This window comes from Athene noctua, chromosome 5 (assembly GCF_965140245.1).
Source record: "Athene noctua chromosome 5, bAthNoc1.hap1.1, whole genome shotgun sequence".
Lineage (NCBI taxonomy): Eukaryota > Metazoa > Chordata > Aves > Strigiformes > Strigidae > Athene > Athene noctua.
The window spans coordinates 52,922,473-52,941,462 of record NC_134041.1 but is presented as its reverse complement, the minus strand read 5'-3'; the positions used below and the strand labels follow the sequence as shown (position 1 = coordinate 52,941,462).

Here is an 18,990-nt window from a genome sequence, read left to right as displayed (position 1 = left end):
GCGGGGTGTCCCCTTGTGCGCATGCGCTGGGTGAGGGGGCGGGGCTGGCCGCGGGCCGCGGCGCCGGGCCCCGCCCCTCCCGCCTGCCGTCGGCACGCTCCGTACGTACGGCGGGAACCGCTGACGCTGTACGTAGCGGCGGCCAGTGTGTGACGCAGTTGCCCATGGTAACCCCGGAGCCGCGCAGAGGATGGTGAGCGGGGCGGGGGGTGCCGGGCCGGCGGCGGGCGGCGAGGGGAGGGCGGCGGGGACGGGGAGCCCGCCGAGACGGAGAGCCCGCCGGGACGGGGCCGGGGCCTCGGTGGGGGCCGGGGCCCGGCGGATAACGGGCGGCCGGCGGGTAACGGGCGGCCGGCGGCACCTGCCTGAGGGGCCTGGCAGGCCTGGGGCCGGGGGCGCCCACCGCGGGGGAGCGTGGGGTAACGCGGGCCGGAGACACCCACGCGGGGGACTGTCGGGTCTCGGGCCGTGGGACCGGCGTGCCTGGCAGGGATTCACGGCAGGTGCTCTGGCAGGCTTGGGGCCATGAGGGCTGGCGACACGCACCCGTGGGGTCTGGCAGGCCTGGGATCACCGGCACCAGGGGTGCCCACCCGGGGGGAGCATGGGGGCCTGGGGCACGAGGGACCTGGTAGGGCGCGGACATCCAGGCAGGCATGGGGATCTGGGTCTAATGGGACTGGGGGCACCCAACCAAAGGCATGCCGCGAGGGCTGGTGACAGTGTAAATCTGTGGCCTACAGCCACAGGAGATGCTGGCTGGGGCTGGAGTCCTGACAGAAGCGGGAGGTTGCGGGGGACCTAGAGAAGGGAGCTGAGACAGGCCTTGGCAGGGGCTGGGAGGCTTGAGGATGTTGGGGGGGGCCTTTGTCGGGATGGGATCAGCCTGCCTGGAGTTGATTCTGTCAAGGCGTGGAAGACGCAATGAAGGGTTGGGTGCTTAGGAGGGCTGGGAAGCAGGACGGCAGTGGCCTGCTTGGCCTGAGGAGGGAAGGAGCAATGGAGGAGCCCCATGAGGATGGAGGACAGTGTTCAGGGATGGACTGTGGAAAGTGGGAGCATCTGTGACTGTGAAGGGACACTGGACAATCCAGCCAAGGTGGGAGGGGGCCACCCTGGGGCTTAGATCCTGGCTACAGCAGTTGAGGGAGCTATAGGAGAGCTTGCAGAGGTGGAAGGGCCAGTTGTTGATAAACAGCCTTAAAAGGGAAGTTCAGTCATGGCAGAGAATGCCTGGATGAAGGGGATGGGAGTTCTGGCGTGGACAGGACTGAGGCTCGGTGCTTCAGGGCTGAAAGAAACCTGCCAGTTGGGTGGGGTGAACAGTCTATTGAGTTACTGGGAAAACCCAGTCAAGGTTGGCAGACTAGTGTAATTTGCTGGGATGTCGTGTGCTCTGAGGGTTTCTGTGAGGAACTGGGGAGGTGAGGGACAGTCTGGGCTAAAAAGAAGAGATGAGAATACACTGTTGGAAAGGCTGGAAGTGGAGTTCTGATGTTGATGAGAGAAAGAGGACCCAGGGAGGAGATAAGTGTTCAATGGAAGAAATGAATTGTTTGAGAGGGAGCAGTGTGGGCTGAAGGAAGAAATTGGGCTCTTGGGTGTAGTGAAGGATCTGGTTATGGTGGAGGGCAATGCTGGGAGACAGGTGGGGTGTAGTGAGGGTTTAGTGTAGTCTGAAGAGGTTGGGATAAGGTTGGATGATGGACTGGGGTGCTGGAAACAACTTGGGTTTAGATGCTGGAGTTGTTGGGGTGGGACAAGTAGGGTACTGGAAGAGTCCAGTGAGGACTGGAAGGAAGGGTTGGGGCTGCTGGGTGAGGGGTGGTAAAAGAGAGCTGCAGTAGGTGGGGGAGCTGCTGCTGAGGATACAGCATGTGCAGAGAGCACAAGCGGAAGGAAATAGCAGTGGGGAAAGAGCTTTCCCAAGAATGAAGCTGTGTTTTGTCAAGGAGGCCTCTGGACACAAGCTGGATTCATGCAAGTGGACAGCACAGGAGAAGGCGTAAGCAGAAGCAGCAAAGACAGCTCCTCATCTTCACTGGGTTAATTCTGGCTGCATCCCCACCTGTTGGGCCACAGAGAGAGATTGAGATAAGGTCTGTGGGATCTGCTCTATTTTGGATCAGTTGATGATGGAGCACGTCACACCAGACACCAAAGCCATCACAGGATGGACATCTGCTGTAAAGATGAGGGCAGCTGCCTCCAGCAGTGCAGTGCTTTGTGGGACACATTTGGCCTGCAGCTGCTGCTGGCCAAATCTGCTCTTCTGCTTTGTGATGTCCCGATAAGCTGGTGTAGTCTGGGATCTGGCTGCTGTTATCCGAGTGCTTTGTGTGTGGAGAGGGTGGACTGGGTGTTTTCCAGTGTTCGTGTTATTTGATACATTTTACTGCCTCTTTGTCTATTTTCCATTTCTGGGAGTTGTTTTTTGAATTTCAGCCTCTCAGGCAGGGTGGGTGGCACTTGGGGCTGCCTGAGATGGCCCAGCTTGGACTAGCTGGGTTGGGCAGAGGACTGCAGAGCACTGTACTGTTTCTCTGGATTCTCAACTTTTGCTAAAACAGAATAATCCTTAGTGGTAGAAACTCTCTGAAACACAAGCAAATATACCCAAAGCAGCTATGGCAGCCTGGGGATGTGGGTCATCAGTCAGAAATCATCCAGACAGCTTGATGTAACAATTTTACTGCTTGTCACCTGGGCCATGGTAGCTGCCCATGAGCGTGTTTCTGGCATGTCGTGATTGCATTGGGAAGTGCTTAAACCCCCTTCAACGACTGCTTGCTCCAACTCCAGTGATAAGAGGGTTAATGCTGAGGTTTAAGTTATTTCAGTGTTCATCCAAGTGATTAAGTACAGAGGGGAAGTGTCTCCTTCTGTGGAGCATACCAGCATTTCTCACAGCTGTGGGGCAGGGGTGGTGGAAGGTCATAGGTGGAGCACAGAGGGAAAGACGAGCCATAAAGCTGCATAGCATGAGGGATGTGTAGTGCTGAAGTCTTTGGCACTGTTAAGCAGCATCTGTGGTGGGTACACGGCAAGGGCGGAGGGAGGCTGCTACATGAAAGGATACACTGCTTTCCAAAGTTTAGGAAATGCTGTGTGAAGCGGAGCTTGTGGGTTCCTTGTCACTGTAATAACAATCTTTACTGAGTGAGATGGTATGTTATTGATAGATGGTGGGGCTGGAGGATGGCCGGTGTTTTTCTAAAACCGTTGATTGAAGATGATGTCACTGTGTCAAAACCAGGGTTGTCAAAGCATGGGCCCATTTTATAGTTGAGGAAACTGAGTCATAGAGTGTCTAGCTGACACTAGGCAGATCTGGTGGAGGGGATGAAATACCAGCATAGCTAAATGCATAGTCAGGCATCTTTCTCCTGGTCTTGAGCACATGTTTCTAGCAAAACCAGCACATCTCTGTTGCCTGCTGTAGGTATACCTAGTACCCAGAATTTCTTTCTTTTGTCCCTCATTGTCTGGCAGTAAGGCTCTGTTTAAAAATGGCCCCATTTGAAAAGAAAATAGTGCTTTCAAGAGCTTTAATAGTGCCTCACTGCTTTAGTTTCCCAGTCCAGCTCCATGTAATATTTTTGGTTTGTTTTGCTGATTGCTGAGATGTTGATACGAGATAGGACAGTATACCAGCAACTGGCCAAGACTTAGAAGTTCTGAAACAAGACAAAGACTGCTAACATTGTCGGGTGCTGGGTATCATCTCTTCTCTGTGCAGGGCAAAATGCTTCCTTCAAACTTGCCAAAATCAGAGGAGTTTGATTTTAATTATGAAAGGAGAATTCATGGTGGTATTGGTTAATATACCAAACCAGAAAGTGCTGTGCAACCTCTTTTACAGAAAACTATGTTAGTAGGTTTGAGCTGGAAAAACTCTGTAGGTGACTTGACTCCATTAAATTTTGGATTTCAATGCAGGAAAGAAAGTCTGCATTGAATGACACCATATGGTGGAGACATGCAGCAAGCAAATGATTTTTTGGGAGTTTTGCCAGAGTAAGAAGTATTGAATAAACTGTGCTCAATAGATTAATTTACTTTGGTTGTATTTTGAAAAAGACTGGGTGATTTTATGACCATTAGTGACATTTGCAGTTCTGCAGCCGAAGATAAAGGTAATCAAACGTCATTCTTCAGGGCACCAGCTAATCAGTGCAGTTGTCAGGAAGGACTCCACTCCTCCAGCTCTGTGTGCAGGATTGCACCCTGGACGACAAATGTAGCCTCAAATATCCACTGCTGAAGGCAGGATATTTGGCTCAACTAAGCCCCTTGTCCTTCCCCATGTGTCAGCTTTTCCTGCGTGTCTTTCTGAAACCGTCACGTGCACCCTCTGTCTCTAACTTACTCTTTTAAAATGGTGAACTGCTACCATATTTCTTAATTAAAAGTAAATTGTGGGCCAGAGCTGTGCTCGGTGCTGTGCACGCAGAACACAGAGATGTTCCCCGTGCTGTGGAAATACGGTCTGTCTGAGGTGAAAGATAACCAAGTGATACGAGTAAGGAAAGTCCAAGACAGGTTTGAACTTGGCATGTTCACCACCTAAACCTCATCAAGGATTCTAGGTGTGGCAGACAAGGAATTAGCAGGAGAATCATGGGGTGGTTTTATGGATATTTTGCAGTTTCTCCCACGGTTGTAGGAAAGGCACAAAGGTTTGAGAATAGAGCTTGGCAGTGCTGGGGCTGGCATCACGAGCCATGGGGAGATGAGAGCCGCCACCTCCATGGCAAATGGGCTTGGCTGGGAAGGGCCTGGAGGGTGAAGACAAGTGACTTGTGGTTGCAGCAGTGGGGCAGAGGGCATCTGTGCAGGGGTGTAGAGATGGGGGAGATGTGGTCACAGGAGCAGGCAGAGGTGCTGAGCTTTGTAGCTCTTGCATCTCGTTTGAATTGATTTGATTCTAGCTAAATGTCCACATCTAGTAGATAAGCAATAAGCTGGTGACTGAGGGTGGTTTTATTTTAAATTCATTATCTGAGCTTTGTGGCTAATAAAGCTAAACAGAAAACATTTACTTCTTTTTCCTAATAGGAATCAACTGTGCTCTGCAGCGGCTTGTGGGCCATGCATGCTTTATCCATGCCCTGTGTATCGAGCCCTCAGTACAAGGGGAAATTGTTCTTTCCATTATGGCTTTATATTGCCAATCTGATACAATATTTAAACAGATTATCTCAATGCTCTGTTTGTCCCAAACCAATTTTTGCTTTGGCCTATAAAGTGAATCTTCCTTTCAGCGGCTTCTGTGGTACAGGATGTAGTTACATGCATCAACTAGTTCAAAAGACCCATATACAGCATGGATTTAAAGCTGAATAAACCCACAAAACCCTTAGCTAGGACTATAAATGTCACTGTATTTTTATATATGTCAGGGTTTTTTTTTTTTAAGAGAATAGGATTACTGCATGCAGCTATAACTGAAAGTCCTTTGATAATTCAGTGGGTATTTTAAACCTACAATGATATACTTTCATAAAACCACACATCCCTGTTTTCCGAAGGATGCTAATAAGATGGTTAGCTTTACTTTCATGCTTGATGTGTTTATGAGTGCTTTTGCCCATTTAGTTGCATCTCTGAATTTAATGCCCCACTCTGATTTAATAGTAATTGTCAGGAGTCTTTTCTCCTTTTTGTATGTCCCCACTCACTGTCTGGAAAATGCAGTCTCCTTATTGCTGACCCCATCAGTCTGTCTCCTCATGGTGCCTGTAAAGAAAACCCTCTCCACCAAGGACAAAGATGTTTTTAAACAAGCCAATCTGATATAAAACATAGTTTGCTTAACCCAGAGGTGACCAAGAAGTGGTTGCTGGCTGACTATGCCCAGCCTTGAGTTGCTCTGTATGGCTGCCCTTCTCCAAAGACTGCACGCGCTGCCACGCTGTGCTGTTCATTATCTGAACAGCATCTGCAGTTCCCTTCTCTGTTACAGATGCCGCAGTCTGCTTAGTTTTGTGCAAATGACATGCTGCCCTTACACTCCTGTGAGTCGAGTTGTCTCTGCAGCTCCTCAGCCAGCTAACATCTCCACTGTCCTGCTCGAGACTTGTTCTGCTCCTCACCCTGGACACCCCAGTGAGCGAGTACCACTGGCCTGGCTGCCATGCAGGCAGCCTTGGCATCCTCCCTCCTCACTGCAGATTAAGTCCCAGCATCGAGACATTTGTTCGCTGCCCTGCTTCAAAGGCCTGCTCTTCTCCTGTTGCTTCTGAGCATCCTCCTTGCACCAAATTTTCCCATTTCATGACTTTCTACCCAGCATCTCCCATTAGTAACAAGGGGTTGCTTTCTGACTCTCATCAACCCAGATTTGTTTCACCATTGTGTTTGTGAGCAGAGAAGTGCTTGTCCATCAGTGTGTGTGCAGTAAGGGCTGCTTGTCCCACATAGTGGTGGCATGCAGCAGGGAACTCAGCTGAGTTATTTTTTCCAGTCTACTAAGCTGTCAGGAAATGCTTTCTGTCTTCCTAGCCAGTGTGCTCATAAGACCAATTAAAAAACCCATAATGTTAGAAACCCATCTGTGCATGGCTTTCCTTAATCTTAAATCTTCACTTACTAGAGGGAGAATGCTGGGTGCAAGTTTTAAATAATATTTACAAAATAGTAGCAGTCATAGTAACCATTACTACTATTTGGCTCCTGTTTTAAGTTGTGTATACAGACCATGCAACCTATGCTGGCAGCTACCGTAATAAAGTCCACTTCTCTATGTTGGCTTGCTTGTCTTCCAGCCTTTTAAATCAGCTTACTTTATACCTTAGAGAATACTTTTATTTCTATATATATCCTCTCTTCTATTGGCTACCCCAGATAATCCTGTGATCAGCCATGCAGCAGTGTCACTTGAGTAGAATATGGAACGATGCTGATCGTTTTCTCATAGGCTGTCATACTAGCCCAGAAATAGCATCCGTCTACAATGGGAGAAGCTCTATTAACATTTACAACTGTTCCTCTTCCCGACCCCTGAGAATTGCTCCGTGGTAGATAAGCAATACTTTGTAATACATTTCTTTGCGCTCAGTTATTTAGGACTTGAATTCTGAAATATAAAGGCTCCTAATCCTGATCTGCTCTGGGATACACTGTTCTGCTCTTAGTGAGTGGTGCTGTGAATAGGATTAGCATTTCAACAGCTTCTTTTTTTAACTGTGAGCAATAAACTAAAATAATAGGGCCTGATTCAGAGCTCTCTGAAGTCGGCAGTAGCACTTTGGCTGGTGTGTGTTGGCTTTGGGTCAGGCCCATAGAATGGGAAATTCAGTGTTTCCCTGAAAAGGAGGGAGAATGTGTGAATTTTAGAGTTCCTGCTCCTGTGGGGTCTGTCCACCCTGAGCTGAAACCCATGGATTTACAAGCCAACAAACACAACTGTAAATTTGACTGCAGGTGAAAAGAAAATGTGTTACTAGTCATGCAGTTAAAACTTGTGTTTTTTAATGATGTCAAGGGCAGTTAGGACATGCATGTAAACAAGTAAGCATTAGAGATATTTCTGTCACAGTTCCTTTTCTCTTCCCTCAGAGAAGTGGAAGTACAGACTGTCATGGGGGCAGAGCACGGCTTGGCCAGGGAGATGTGCGGTTGGGGTAGAAGGGCTTGCAGCAACTGCCTGCACTAAACACAGCCCTTCAAATTCATTAGCTACAGGCCCATGGGTGAGAACCAGCGGTGAGCATCTGGTCCTCAGGGCTCAGCATGTGATGTTACAGGCCTGTACACTGACTAAAAGCAGTTTGGGGATTTACTGTGCCTGCACTGTGCAGGCATGGCACCCTCTACCAAGCAGAGCCCCTTCCTCATTAACAGCTCTTGAGCCAGGTCTGGATTCTCAGGTTTTTTACCAGCCTGTTTATGAAGTAGGTGATACCCTGAGCCTGCTTATTGGGCTGTAAGACTGCAGTTTTACTATTCCTTGCACGAGCTCTGAATTTCTGAACTTCAGCTTTCCACAGTGCTTTTTAAAAGCACAGTAACAGTGGCAGTCCTGCAACTTTCTCCCTATTTCTTACACATCATGCCTGTGTTTTGAGCCGTGTCTGGTAATTAAATGGAAAACCAATAAATTACTTGCAAATCAGAAATGCTTAGGAGGTGCATCAAATCTCACGTGCATTTGAATCTCAGTGTGTTTTCATCCTGCATTATTGAAGACTTTGGCACTGTGACGTGTAGCACTGTGTCCTTTCCAAAACGCTCCCCACCTTGGAGCAGTGTAATGAGCAGTTGAAGGTGGCCGTTTCCAAATGGCTGAGGTGAGGCTCTCCAGGATTCAGCAGAAGGGCACTAGCACACATGGGGGATGCAGTGCAGTCATGACAGTTGTACCGCGTCCCACAGCTCCTTATCTTGAGGACAGGTTTCTGATTGCTGTGATCTAGAGGGGATCAGGAGCAACCTTCATGGCTCAAATAGTCCTTGGCTCCCAGCAGGAATATTTAGAGGGTGTAGTTCCTCATAGCAACAAAGCACTTCATGACATTTAATTGATTCACCTTTGGAGGTCGACAAGAAGCAATGTCTCCATTTTGCAAATGGGAGAGCAAAAAAGCTTGAGAGATGGGCCCCCTGGGCCCAGGTTTGTGCTGATATTTGAACTTTGTTCCCAGCTCTGGGTCTTAGTGGGCTTCAACATAGGAACTGTCTGTGAGAGACCTAGCAGGACTCCTGAGGGCTCCGGAAAGGGCTGTAGGTGTATTCCTCACCTGGATTTGCTCAGGCAAATTAGTTGCAAGAGCATCTGTGTCCCCATGCTGGGTCTCAGTGTGGTGTGAGCTGCTCAGGCTCCGAGGAGAGGTGTCTGACAAGCAGGGGGGTGCAGAGCAGCGTGGCGACATGTCCAAGGACACCCAGGCTGTCATGGACTCAGCCTTCTCCTGTGCCCTTGGCTGCAACTGCCCCTCTCCTGTGGGCCTGGGCTGGGCAGTGAGAGGCAGGTGGAATTTGGGAGATTTGCATCCCTCGGTTACATGCCAGGATCCAGGATATTTTTCCAGACATTTTAGAGAGGTGCAGGTCTGTGAGCGGTGGCACTGACAAAAGCTTGGGTGTGCTGCTGTAACGTGCACAGTTGTAAATGAGCTGACCTGCATATTCTGTTTCCTAATCCTGAGTGATACTGTCAGCTCAGAGAGCTGAGCCTGGCTAATGACTGAAATCCACTGTGCTTTTCTTAGTGAGGATGTGTGGTGATCTGAGATAGTTGTTAAGTGCTACATCCTGAGAATCAGAACTGCACGTGCCCCATGGGTCCAGCATGTTTTAGACAGATAAACGGGGTTTGAGATGATCAGGGAGTTACTATGAAAAGAACTGATGTCAGGTACATAGTAACCTGCAGTTAACTAGGAGGGAGATTAAATTAATGGGGTTTTCCCTCTGATAAAGATAATGAAGAGCTTGCAAGGACTTGGTTTGCAGCTCCTACACATGATATGCATAGCACTGTCTTCCTGGCACAGGGAATGCCAAACAGCTGTGTGACAAGAGCAATGCAGCCAATAGTGCACCCCACTGAGCGACGTTTGTGCTGTCTGAGACCTTGTGGATACTCTCTGAGATGAAGGAAAATAGGAGTGAAGGGGAGGAGTAGAAGAGGAAATGGGAACAGGGACTGCAGGAAGGGGTTCAAGGTGTCCTGGGATCCACTGCCATACAGAACCCACCTCACAGGAGGAGGACCTGGCATGGCATGGTGACAGAGTCATGGAGGGGGAAGTAACAGCTATGATCTCTCTTGTGGATTTAGGGTTTACTGTCAATCCTGCGTAAACTGAAAAGCACCCCAGACCAGGAGGTGAGAATCCTCCTCTTGGGACTGGATAATGCAGGCAAGACCACACTCCTGAAACAGCTGGCATCTGAGGACATCAGCCACATCACGCCAACACAGGTGAGGAAGGCCTTTCCCTGCCCATGGTGGTTCTTGTGGTCCCACCTGCCTTACTCTACAAAGCACTCATGATTCAGAGGAGTATTTCAGTAAAAGGGGGAGCAACTGAAGCTTGGTGCACCATTAAGTTTGTGTGTTTTCTTCACAAGAAGAGGGTCCCTGAAGGAGTCAGAGAGTACCAGGCCAGATCTGTCAGGTAGTGTAAAAGTGGATGAGTGCTGTGGAGTTCTGCAGAAGGCTTTTGGGTCATGATAGGGTTGTATGGATGAGACTTTGTTCTTGTTGCCCTTGCCAAACAGGGGACATGTACAGGGGATGCTGCAGCAGGGGGCAAGCCCCTTGCATCTTTCACCTAGCCAGCTCCAAGGGTCCTGCATATTCCAGTACTCCCTCTCTGATGCCTCTGGTCCCCTTTCATTGAGCCTCAGGGTTGGGGAGAGGGTTGTCTCCCATCTGAAGCACTGCAACATCACTCCTGTGTTGACCAGAGGAGGTTGCTAGAGAGCTATGGGAGATCCTTCCCCCCACCCTGTAGCTGCTTCCCAAAGCTCCCAGCCCTGACACCCCAATTCCAAGCCCCAGTCCCCTGGTTGGTGTGGCAGTGTGTTGCCAGCCCATGCCACATCCTGTTTTTCTACTTGAATGCCCTTTCAATTGGTGCTCTAATTGATGAAATGGACCCTTCAGACGTGCAGCTGTTGCTCTTTTAAGGCCGGCATTAGCTGTGTCGTTTCGAATTGAGCTGAGACCTCTGGTTTCATGTTAGCTGGGACTCTCTACTCAGCTTTCACGAGCTCAGTCCTGCTTCTCACAACGTCCTTGTTTTTTCCTTATCTGCAGCTCTCCCACCTCTTCCTGCACCCACCCTGCTGAGCCCTCCCAGAGCACTAACTGCATCATGTGTCTCTAGCCATGACAGAGTCAACCCATGACCCAAGAACACTGGCAAACTGATGGCTTGGCAGCTGTGTTCACTTTTGCCAGTCCCTCTCCCACAGCCGATCCATCTTTGTGGCTGCCCAGCCCATGTCACTACATATTGCAGGCATGGGATATATAAGGTGTTAATGTCTGCTCATGTATGTGATCCAGCCATTTGGGTTTATGCTCTATGTGGCTTTGTTTCTGCTCTCTCCAGGGTTTTAACATCAAAAGTGTACAGTCTCAAGGCTTCAAGCTGAACGTATGGGACATAGGTGGACAGAGGAAGATCAGGCCGTACTGGAGGAACTATTTTGAAAACACCGATATCCTTGTGAGTATTGGCTGTAGTTGAATGCTGTGTTCATGCAATGGCTTTCCGAGGTCTCAGCCAGAATTTCAGGAACAAGTAATGTAATGTCCCAGTCCTCAGCAACACCATTGCCATTGTAACAGAAGTTATTCTGAGTGAAATGGCAAGATTGGTTGGCTGCAGTAAGAAAAATACAGTGATATCTGGAGAAATCATTCAGTTGTATGTTTTTACTTTAATAGGATTGTTCTGGTTATAGCCAGTTCCTTTCCTCTCATCTCAGTCTCCTTCAAATGAAAGAACATTAATAACTTGTAGTTTGCCCATGTGTAGCTCCTTTCACTGGGGACTCTGGAGACCTGTTATGGGTATTAAGTAACTTAAGCCTCATGTGTAGAGGTAGGTCAGTATGGTGCCTTTGTTTTCTGGTTGGGGAAACTGAGGCACACCAGAATTAAATGCTGTGTCTGGCATCAGATAGGAAACCTTTTGGCTGAGGGACAGAGACCCCTTGTCTTTTCCTTTGGTCCTTTAAATCATAAGACTGTCCTTTAATGTTTTTGACATCTTAGGTGCAATTACCTTACAACTAGCCACAGATGACTACAGTTGTATTTACTGTGCAGGACCTTTTTGTTTCCATGTCAGAGTACATTACCCTGGGACCCTCCAAGTGCTATCCTGATACTTTCAAAGAGCACCTCTAACATGCAGCCATGTGTGCCAGGATGAAGTCAGTCTGGGGGCTCCAGGCCTCTCCTTGCCCTAAGCACTGTTTCCTGTGGGAGCAGAGAAAAGACAAGGTCTGCAGGGCTCCCATGGGAAAGCAGGAAGCTCTCAGAAAGATGCCCTTCCTCCCTCCTGTCACACACACAGACTCACTTGCACAGAAGGATTGGAGCAACTAGGAGTAGGACTTTCTGCTCCAAGGCTCATGTTGGGGTCCTGAAGGGCCTTGGCTGCACCTGCAGATTTAGACTGCGTTGTCCAAATGAAGCTGTTATTTAAATGGGACTAATAAACCCTCAGCAATCTCTTGTGCAGATTCCCCTTTTTCAGCCTTAATTTGAAATCTGATGTTTGAGGGCAACCACCACAACAGTTTACCTGGTTGGTTGCTTTTGCAAAGAGTAGTGGTGAGATATCCTTAGGGGAAAGATCTGGGTCTGAGCAACTAGCAGGACACACTTCAGGTACTCCTCTGTGGCCATCGAGAAGGGGGACATGGCATGGCTGTGCAGTGATTGTGCCCATTGCATCCAAGCTCTGCAGCTGTGGGTGGTGGGGAGGCAGTAGGTGTGCAGATCAAAGTCAACACTGCAAAGCAGCAGCTAGGGGATCCTTGCCTGCTATGGCAGGTGCTCAGGCTGCAGAGACTGCACAACCACAAAACAATATCTGGAAGACTCTGCTGGTAAAGGCAATGAGCTATACTGGCCTGTGGGCTTCCACCCTTCCCAGTGTGTGCTACATAGGAGGTGCAGAAATAAAGGTGAATTTGAAGACTGAAGGAGATGAAAGCAGTTGTTTTCCCTGCCTTCCTCTCACCCCAGTTAAAGCAACGTACAGAGAAAACCCTTATTTTCATACAAGTAGGAAAACAGTAGATAGAAGCAGAATCAGTTTGGGGGAAGAAGCAGTGTGAGTTCAGAAGGAGTAACTGAACATGGACTTGAGCTCCCCTGCCTACACTCCATGCTGACACCCAGTCCCAGACTGGGAGCTGTTGGCATGTTAGTGCAGTGCTTTGCTATGTCCATACACACCAAAACTGGGATCATGTATATGCTGATGACTCTCTGTCTTTTGCCAGCCCTCACGCTTGTTTTAGCCAGTAATTTTTACCCTCTGACAAACCTGGTGCAGGTTATGCATCTGTAGTCAGATGCATACATCCCTCATGTTATTTCTTCATGTTCAGAAACAACATCCCTCATGTTATTTCTTCATCTAGTCCCACCACTTGCAATTTTTGCCCAACCCACTTACTCCAGGTTTTGTTTTGGCATGTTGCTCAAAGGAGGGACCCAACTCTACGGGAATTTCTTTCTCAAGCTCCATTCCTCCAGTATGGTGTGCTCAGTGGCAGTTCAAACTGACAAATGGTGTTGCTGAGCACCGCAGCCAGAAGCAGGCTCTTGTGTGGCCCTAGCCATAGAAGGAAGGTGGAGATGAGATACACTACAGTTCCCAGGACCCTCTGCTTCTGTCTTCTCCTAAACTGTATTGCACAAAGCAGAAAGAACCCTCTAAAGAGTATTAAAAAGCAGGAAGTGATTGCAAATTCATATCCATGCAGGTGCCTTTGAATGAGAGCTTGGTCTTGCATCACACACCTGTGATATTTGGAAGCTTAACCCAGGCAAATAAGGTGTGGATATCTGGCTGATTGCATATTCAGACAGGCACCTGCAGCTATTTGGCACAGTGCTTTCTGGTTTGGAAGTAGGCACTCGGCACATACTTTACCTTCTCTGTGCTGTGCTTTTGTGGCTTTCGCCTCGAGCGCTGTTGTCTCTAGTTCTCGTCTTGCAAAATAGCTCCCTAGCAAGGAATGGAGTGGTGCAGGAGAAAGCCTGGCTGGTTGGGACTCAGAGCTCTTCCTTGCCAGTTACATAAGCACCGTACAATGGGAGGTGCTGCTTTTCAGTTGAGAAGTAGCACTCGACTATTGCGTTCATGTGTTGCTAAGCTTCCCCTAAGATGTCCCAAAGGAGGACAGATGACAATCTAGTTTCACCCCAGAGCACAACTGCCAGCCCTGCCACTTCTTTCTTTTTTTTGGTCTGTGTTTCCTACCCCAAATGAGGTGGATGCTTGGGAGGGGTAGAGAGGATGGGCGTAGCTGACACAGTATTGGTGCACGTGCTTGGGATCACAGTGCGAGGAGAGGCCGTGTGTCACGGTGTGCCACGGGCCTTTCCCCATCACGTGGCACCACGTGCGTGCACTGCTGATGCATCCCCACGCAGCTGCGTCCAGTTCTGCTGCGTGTCCCCCAGCTTCTGTCAGTGCACATCAGCCCGTCCCCAGGATGACTGCAGACCCCAAGTGATCAGCAGAGAGGACTGCGAGGTTGCTGGGTTACCTCCTCAGGCCTGGCATACAGATTCTCCTGCTGTGTGTTTGGTCCCATTTCAAACAACTCCAACACTGGTCATTAAGGGAGTGCCTACAGTTTAATAGATATTGCTGTTAGAGATCTTCCCTCCCCGTACTATTTGGCTGAAATTATCCTGGAAGCATGGAGTCTTATGCTGAGACTGCCTGCAAGGATGCCATTTATCTTGATGGCGGGGTGCTGTGCTCATCTATTCCCTGAAAACCAGGCTGACACTTGCTCCCTGTAAGCCACCACAGAGCATGCAGATGACATGCTAGCAGCTTCAATCACCACTGATGAGGAATGGCAGGGACTGGAAGCAAAATGTTCAGTGTTTGTCACCAGTCCTGTCCCTGTCTGCTGTCCCAGCGCCCCTCTCCTTCAAAAACCTTCCTGTACCAAGTAATGAAAAAGGGCTATCAGGCTATTCTTGCCTGAGTGTTATACTGAGGTTCCCCATTTCTTTAGATGTAGTTTGATACTTGTGCGCTCTGAACTGCAATAGCATTGCTAGCGGGAAGGAGGGTGGCTGGACTTACAAATTACATATTTAGGGGGACCTTTGAGGAGCCTTTTAGCCTGTGCAGACCTAGAGCTGCCTTCATTGAGAAGGCTCATCTGCATTTACAGAAAGGAATCGGCACATGCCATGCTGCTTGGAGAGGGTGGAGATGCCCTCCCAAGGCGGGGGGCCTGTGGGCCAGGGGGGTCCACCCTTCTCCATACCAGGGGACAGAGTGTCCGGTTGGGACCTCCTTGTGGACTGTGCAGTGTGGTGCCCAGCCCTGAGAGGGTGGCAGGACTCTGCTGTCAGTCTTTGTGAGCCAGCTGCTCCCCGTCTTCTCCATCATCCTGGTGGACAAGCTGGCAGCCCTCCTCCCCAGGGTGCTCCAGGAGGTTGCAGTAGGATCGCCTGATGGAGAGGAACTCAGTGTCCCCAGTATGAGTGCCATTGTGTGCCTTGGTGGCTTCCTGAGGAGGTGATGGCATGGCATTGTCACACCAGTGCAGTGTTGTACACTTTGCTAGGGTGAAAGACCATGTCTGGCTCCCCAGGTTTTGCCCTCCTGTGCTCAGCTTCAGCTTGTAAGCCAGTCATCTGAAAAGATACCAGGCAGTCTCCTGTTCTCTTCAGATTATTATCTGAATGCCTTGGAGATGGTGAGAGCATCCCCAGTACTGCCCCCAGCTCCTTTCTGATTGTACCCACATGGCTGTTCACCCCCCTAGCTTTAAAAGGGGCGGTTCCTCTCCTTTCAGAACGTTGTGAAGTTTTGTCAACATTTGCTATAAATAATACCAGGGTTCTTTTTGCCCAAAGCATAATTATTAGGCTCAGCTCACTTAAGCACATGACACTTTGGAAGAGTGTCTTCTGGGAAGAGTAATTTTTTCCTTCATTTCTTTTTCAGATCTATGTCATTGACAGTGCAGATAGGAAGAGGTTTGAAGAAACGGGTCAGGTAAGTTACTTATGCCCAGCTTCCTTTGAAGTAATTTAGTGCTTCTGAGTGCTCCTTGCTCACAAAAGTTACAAAGATTATTTTGTTGTTTATGAGAGAAATTTGCATTTCAAGAGACTTGCCTTTCAACATCAATGCAGATTATTTTGGTAGATGTGAAACAAGGAAAATAGGTAGCCTAATTCCGTTTAAATAGAACGGTTTGCATTAAAGTTATACAATAATAGCAAATGGAGCCTAATACTGAAAGCAGAAACTTCTCTAAGTCCTTTAAACCTTGCCAAACCAAGACCCTGAGGAATCCTATTTTCTTATTTACAAAGTTGAAATGGAAATCATATTGACTTGATTGTCTTTTGGATGCAACTGAAAAAAAAACCTTAAGAACTTTGTAACTAGGACTGGCCAGAAAATAAGATTTCCGTTTTGCAAAGTTTTGAAGTTTTGTAACATTTTAGGATGAAACAAAAATAGTACTTTTGAACTTTCTTTTGTAAAATTCAGAAAGTGACAGTGTCCCAAAATAGCTAGCAACAGATTTACCCCCCAGACATGGGAGTTTTAATTTAAAGCCCTCTGTTCTTGTCTGATTTGAAGGAGGCACTTGATCTTTTGCTTCTCAGGTATCATGGCCACACGCTAACAGCAGAACTGTTGGTTGTTCTAAGGGTGGGGATAACCTTTCCCCTCTTGGAGCTATTTTGTTTATATCAGTAATTAAATATTCATTGGGCAAAAGAGAGTGAGAAGAAGCAGAAGCTTAGGGCACTTGCCTGAGTCAGGCAGAGTCAGCCTGGACCCCTCATATTTTCGCAAGCACTTTTGGTTTCAATAAATCAGCCGTGTCAGATGAAAGACCTATTTTGTTGAAAAATTCCCAGCCAACTCTGTTTATAACTCCATTCTCTCGTCCTGGTTTCCAAACTAAACATTGCTTTTGGGGGGATGGAGTCAGATTTCCACTGCAGTTTAGCATCTCCCCAACTGCACTCATTTAATCCAAAAGTTTCTAGTCAGTGGATGAAAGATGTTAGGACAGTATCTGAGAGCATGAGACCTTTCCAGCTAAATAAGGAGCCCACAAAAATCTCCTGTACTCATCTAACTGAAGTCCCTACAGTTTCAAGTTCTGCTGGGTTTGTCATATGTTCACATAGGGAAGTGACTTGAGACTGCTTGTTTCACATGAGGCCATTGCACAACCCTAGACATGAAGTATTTAAGCCATCGTTGATCCACTGCAGATTCAGATTTGACCTATTAAAAGAATCTCTTTGAGTCACCCAGTTTTCAATGAACAAACCCATTTCTCAAGATGCCACCCAATGTGTTGTGTGCATATGGAGCCAAAATCCAGCTAGTAAAGCTGATGTAGCTTGTCTTCAGCTAGCCAATGCCTTCAAAAGCATCCACACTTTCTTGGGGGAGGGAGATTCCATTTTGGGGGGGTGGGGTGGGGTGTGTGGTGTTGTTGGTGGAAAGTCCTGTCCCACTCAAATTGCAGTGTATAAAAATCTGGAAACGCATTATTAGCAAAGATATCAGGGCTGGTGTCAATGGCTGCTCAGGTACAAATGCCAGTCAGGCAATAACTAGAGACAGATTCCTCATACTGCCAATTTACATGTTTTTTGCTGTTTCATCAGTTTTGGTCTCTTGGGAGCAGGGAATGGTAAAACACAGAGTTGTAGCCTTTAAGGCAACTGCTAATTTCAGACCAAGATGAAGATTTTTGTAACCTGTAATTGGAAGAAATAGCTTTTGAACCTTGGGCAGAGATGATTGTATACATTTTTGCTCTCTTATAATAAGATCTAGGTTTCACTGGAACATACTCTTCTAGCATTTGCCCTAAATATATTTCTAATTAGAGACAACCACTGGTGGTTGAAGGTTTTCTTCCCTTCCCTCTCTCTGTCTTCCCCCCACCTCACTCCCTTGTAAATGATGCAGGAGCTGGCTGAGCTTTTGGATGAAGAAAAGCTTAGTGGAGTCCCCGTGCTCATATTCGCTAACAAGCAGGATTTGCTGACGGCTGCCCCTGCTTCGGAGATTGCCGAGGGACTGAACCTACACACAATCCGGGACAGAGTCTGGCAGATCCAGTCTTGTTCAGCTCTTTCAGGAGAGGGAGTACAGGTGAGGCTCTGGAGAAGGCTTGCTGTGCCAGCAGGCCATCTGTAAGAGATTTTTGTCTGTTGATCTGCAGGGTGGGGCTGGACCGGCTGCCTCACGAAGGAGGGTCAGTGCAGCCAAACCCTTGCATCACAGAATATGGGGGGCGCGTGTCTCATCTCCTGTACAAAGGGAAGGGTCATCTGTGGTCCTTGGGATTTCTCCATCCCTGGGAAAGGGGAGAGTTATTGCCTCCACACCCAGGACCCCTTGGCTGGGCCAAATGAAGACACTGATTTATGCTAAAGAGACTGCTGTCAGGTTAATCATTTTCACAAAACAAACCGTCTTTTACTATTAATCCCTTTGACTTTACAAGTGTGCACTTTAGAAATCTGATTTACCTTTGTTACTAATGTCGTTTGGCATTTGACTCAACCTAGGCACCAGAGAGAAACCATTCAATCTCTCTGATCCAGAGAAACACAGGAGTTGCATGTGGGGCAAGGACCCTTGTAATGGCAGCATGTGGGGCAGCAAAAACCCACTGCGGGGGCTGAGCTGTGTTCCTGTGCTGAACTGTAATAGCTGTGTCTTGGACTCCTGTGCTCTAGCCAGTTCCTGCAGTACAGTACCTCTTTGTAATGTAAATGGGACCTAGGTTTGTTTATTTCACTCAGGCTTTCCTGAATTAATGAAATATTTGCAGTGTTCACAATCTGAGCAGTCAGGAGTACTTCCTTCACTGATATTTAAAGAAAGAGAATGGTGAAGGCATTTATCTTCATTGCAATTTCAGTAAAACCTTATTTGCAGATGATACAGAGCTGTTTAGGATAGTCAGATTTCAAGCTGAGAATGACGAGTTGCAGAAGAAGCCTGCAATACTGAGTGGGCAGTAAAGTGGCAGATGAAATCCAGTGTTGACAAGTGCAAAATAATGCACACGAGGAACAACAGTCCTGACCGTACACATACGATGATGGACTCAAAATTAGCTGCCATTACTCAGAAGCAGATCGTTGGGAACAGCAGCTTAGTGCTCATCAAAGACCAGAGAGGAAAATCAAATGCTAGAGAGTTATATGAAAGCAAACAAGAAACATCCCAGGAAACATTTATTTTGTAGCAGAATAAAGGCATGGTG

The 18,990-nt window shown here is 48.0% G+C and overlaps 1 protein-coding gene across 1 annotated transcript in view; it reads left to right on the top strand.

Annotated features, from left to right (window-relative positions):
* Positions 1–59: 59 nt before the first annotated feature.
* Positions 60–18,990, top strand: part of ARL3 (ARF like GTPase 3) — a 30,502-nt gene continuing 11,571 nt past the window's right edge. The window contains exons 1-5 of the mRNA XM_074907641.1: positions 60–193; positions 9,785–9,928; positions 11,067–11,183; positions 15,678–15,728; positions 17,682–17,867. Of these exons, the coding sequence (XP_074763742.1) occupies positions 191–193; positions 9,785–9,928; positions 11,067–11,183; positions 15,678–15,728; positions 17,682–17,867 (501 nt within the window). The 5' untranslated portion in view covers positions 60–190. The remainder of the gene's footprint in view (positions 194–9,784; positions 9,929–11,066; positions 11,184–15,677; positions 15,729–17,681; positions 17,868–18,990) is intronic.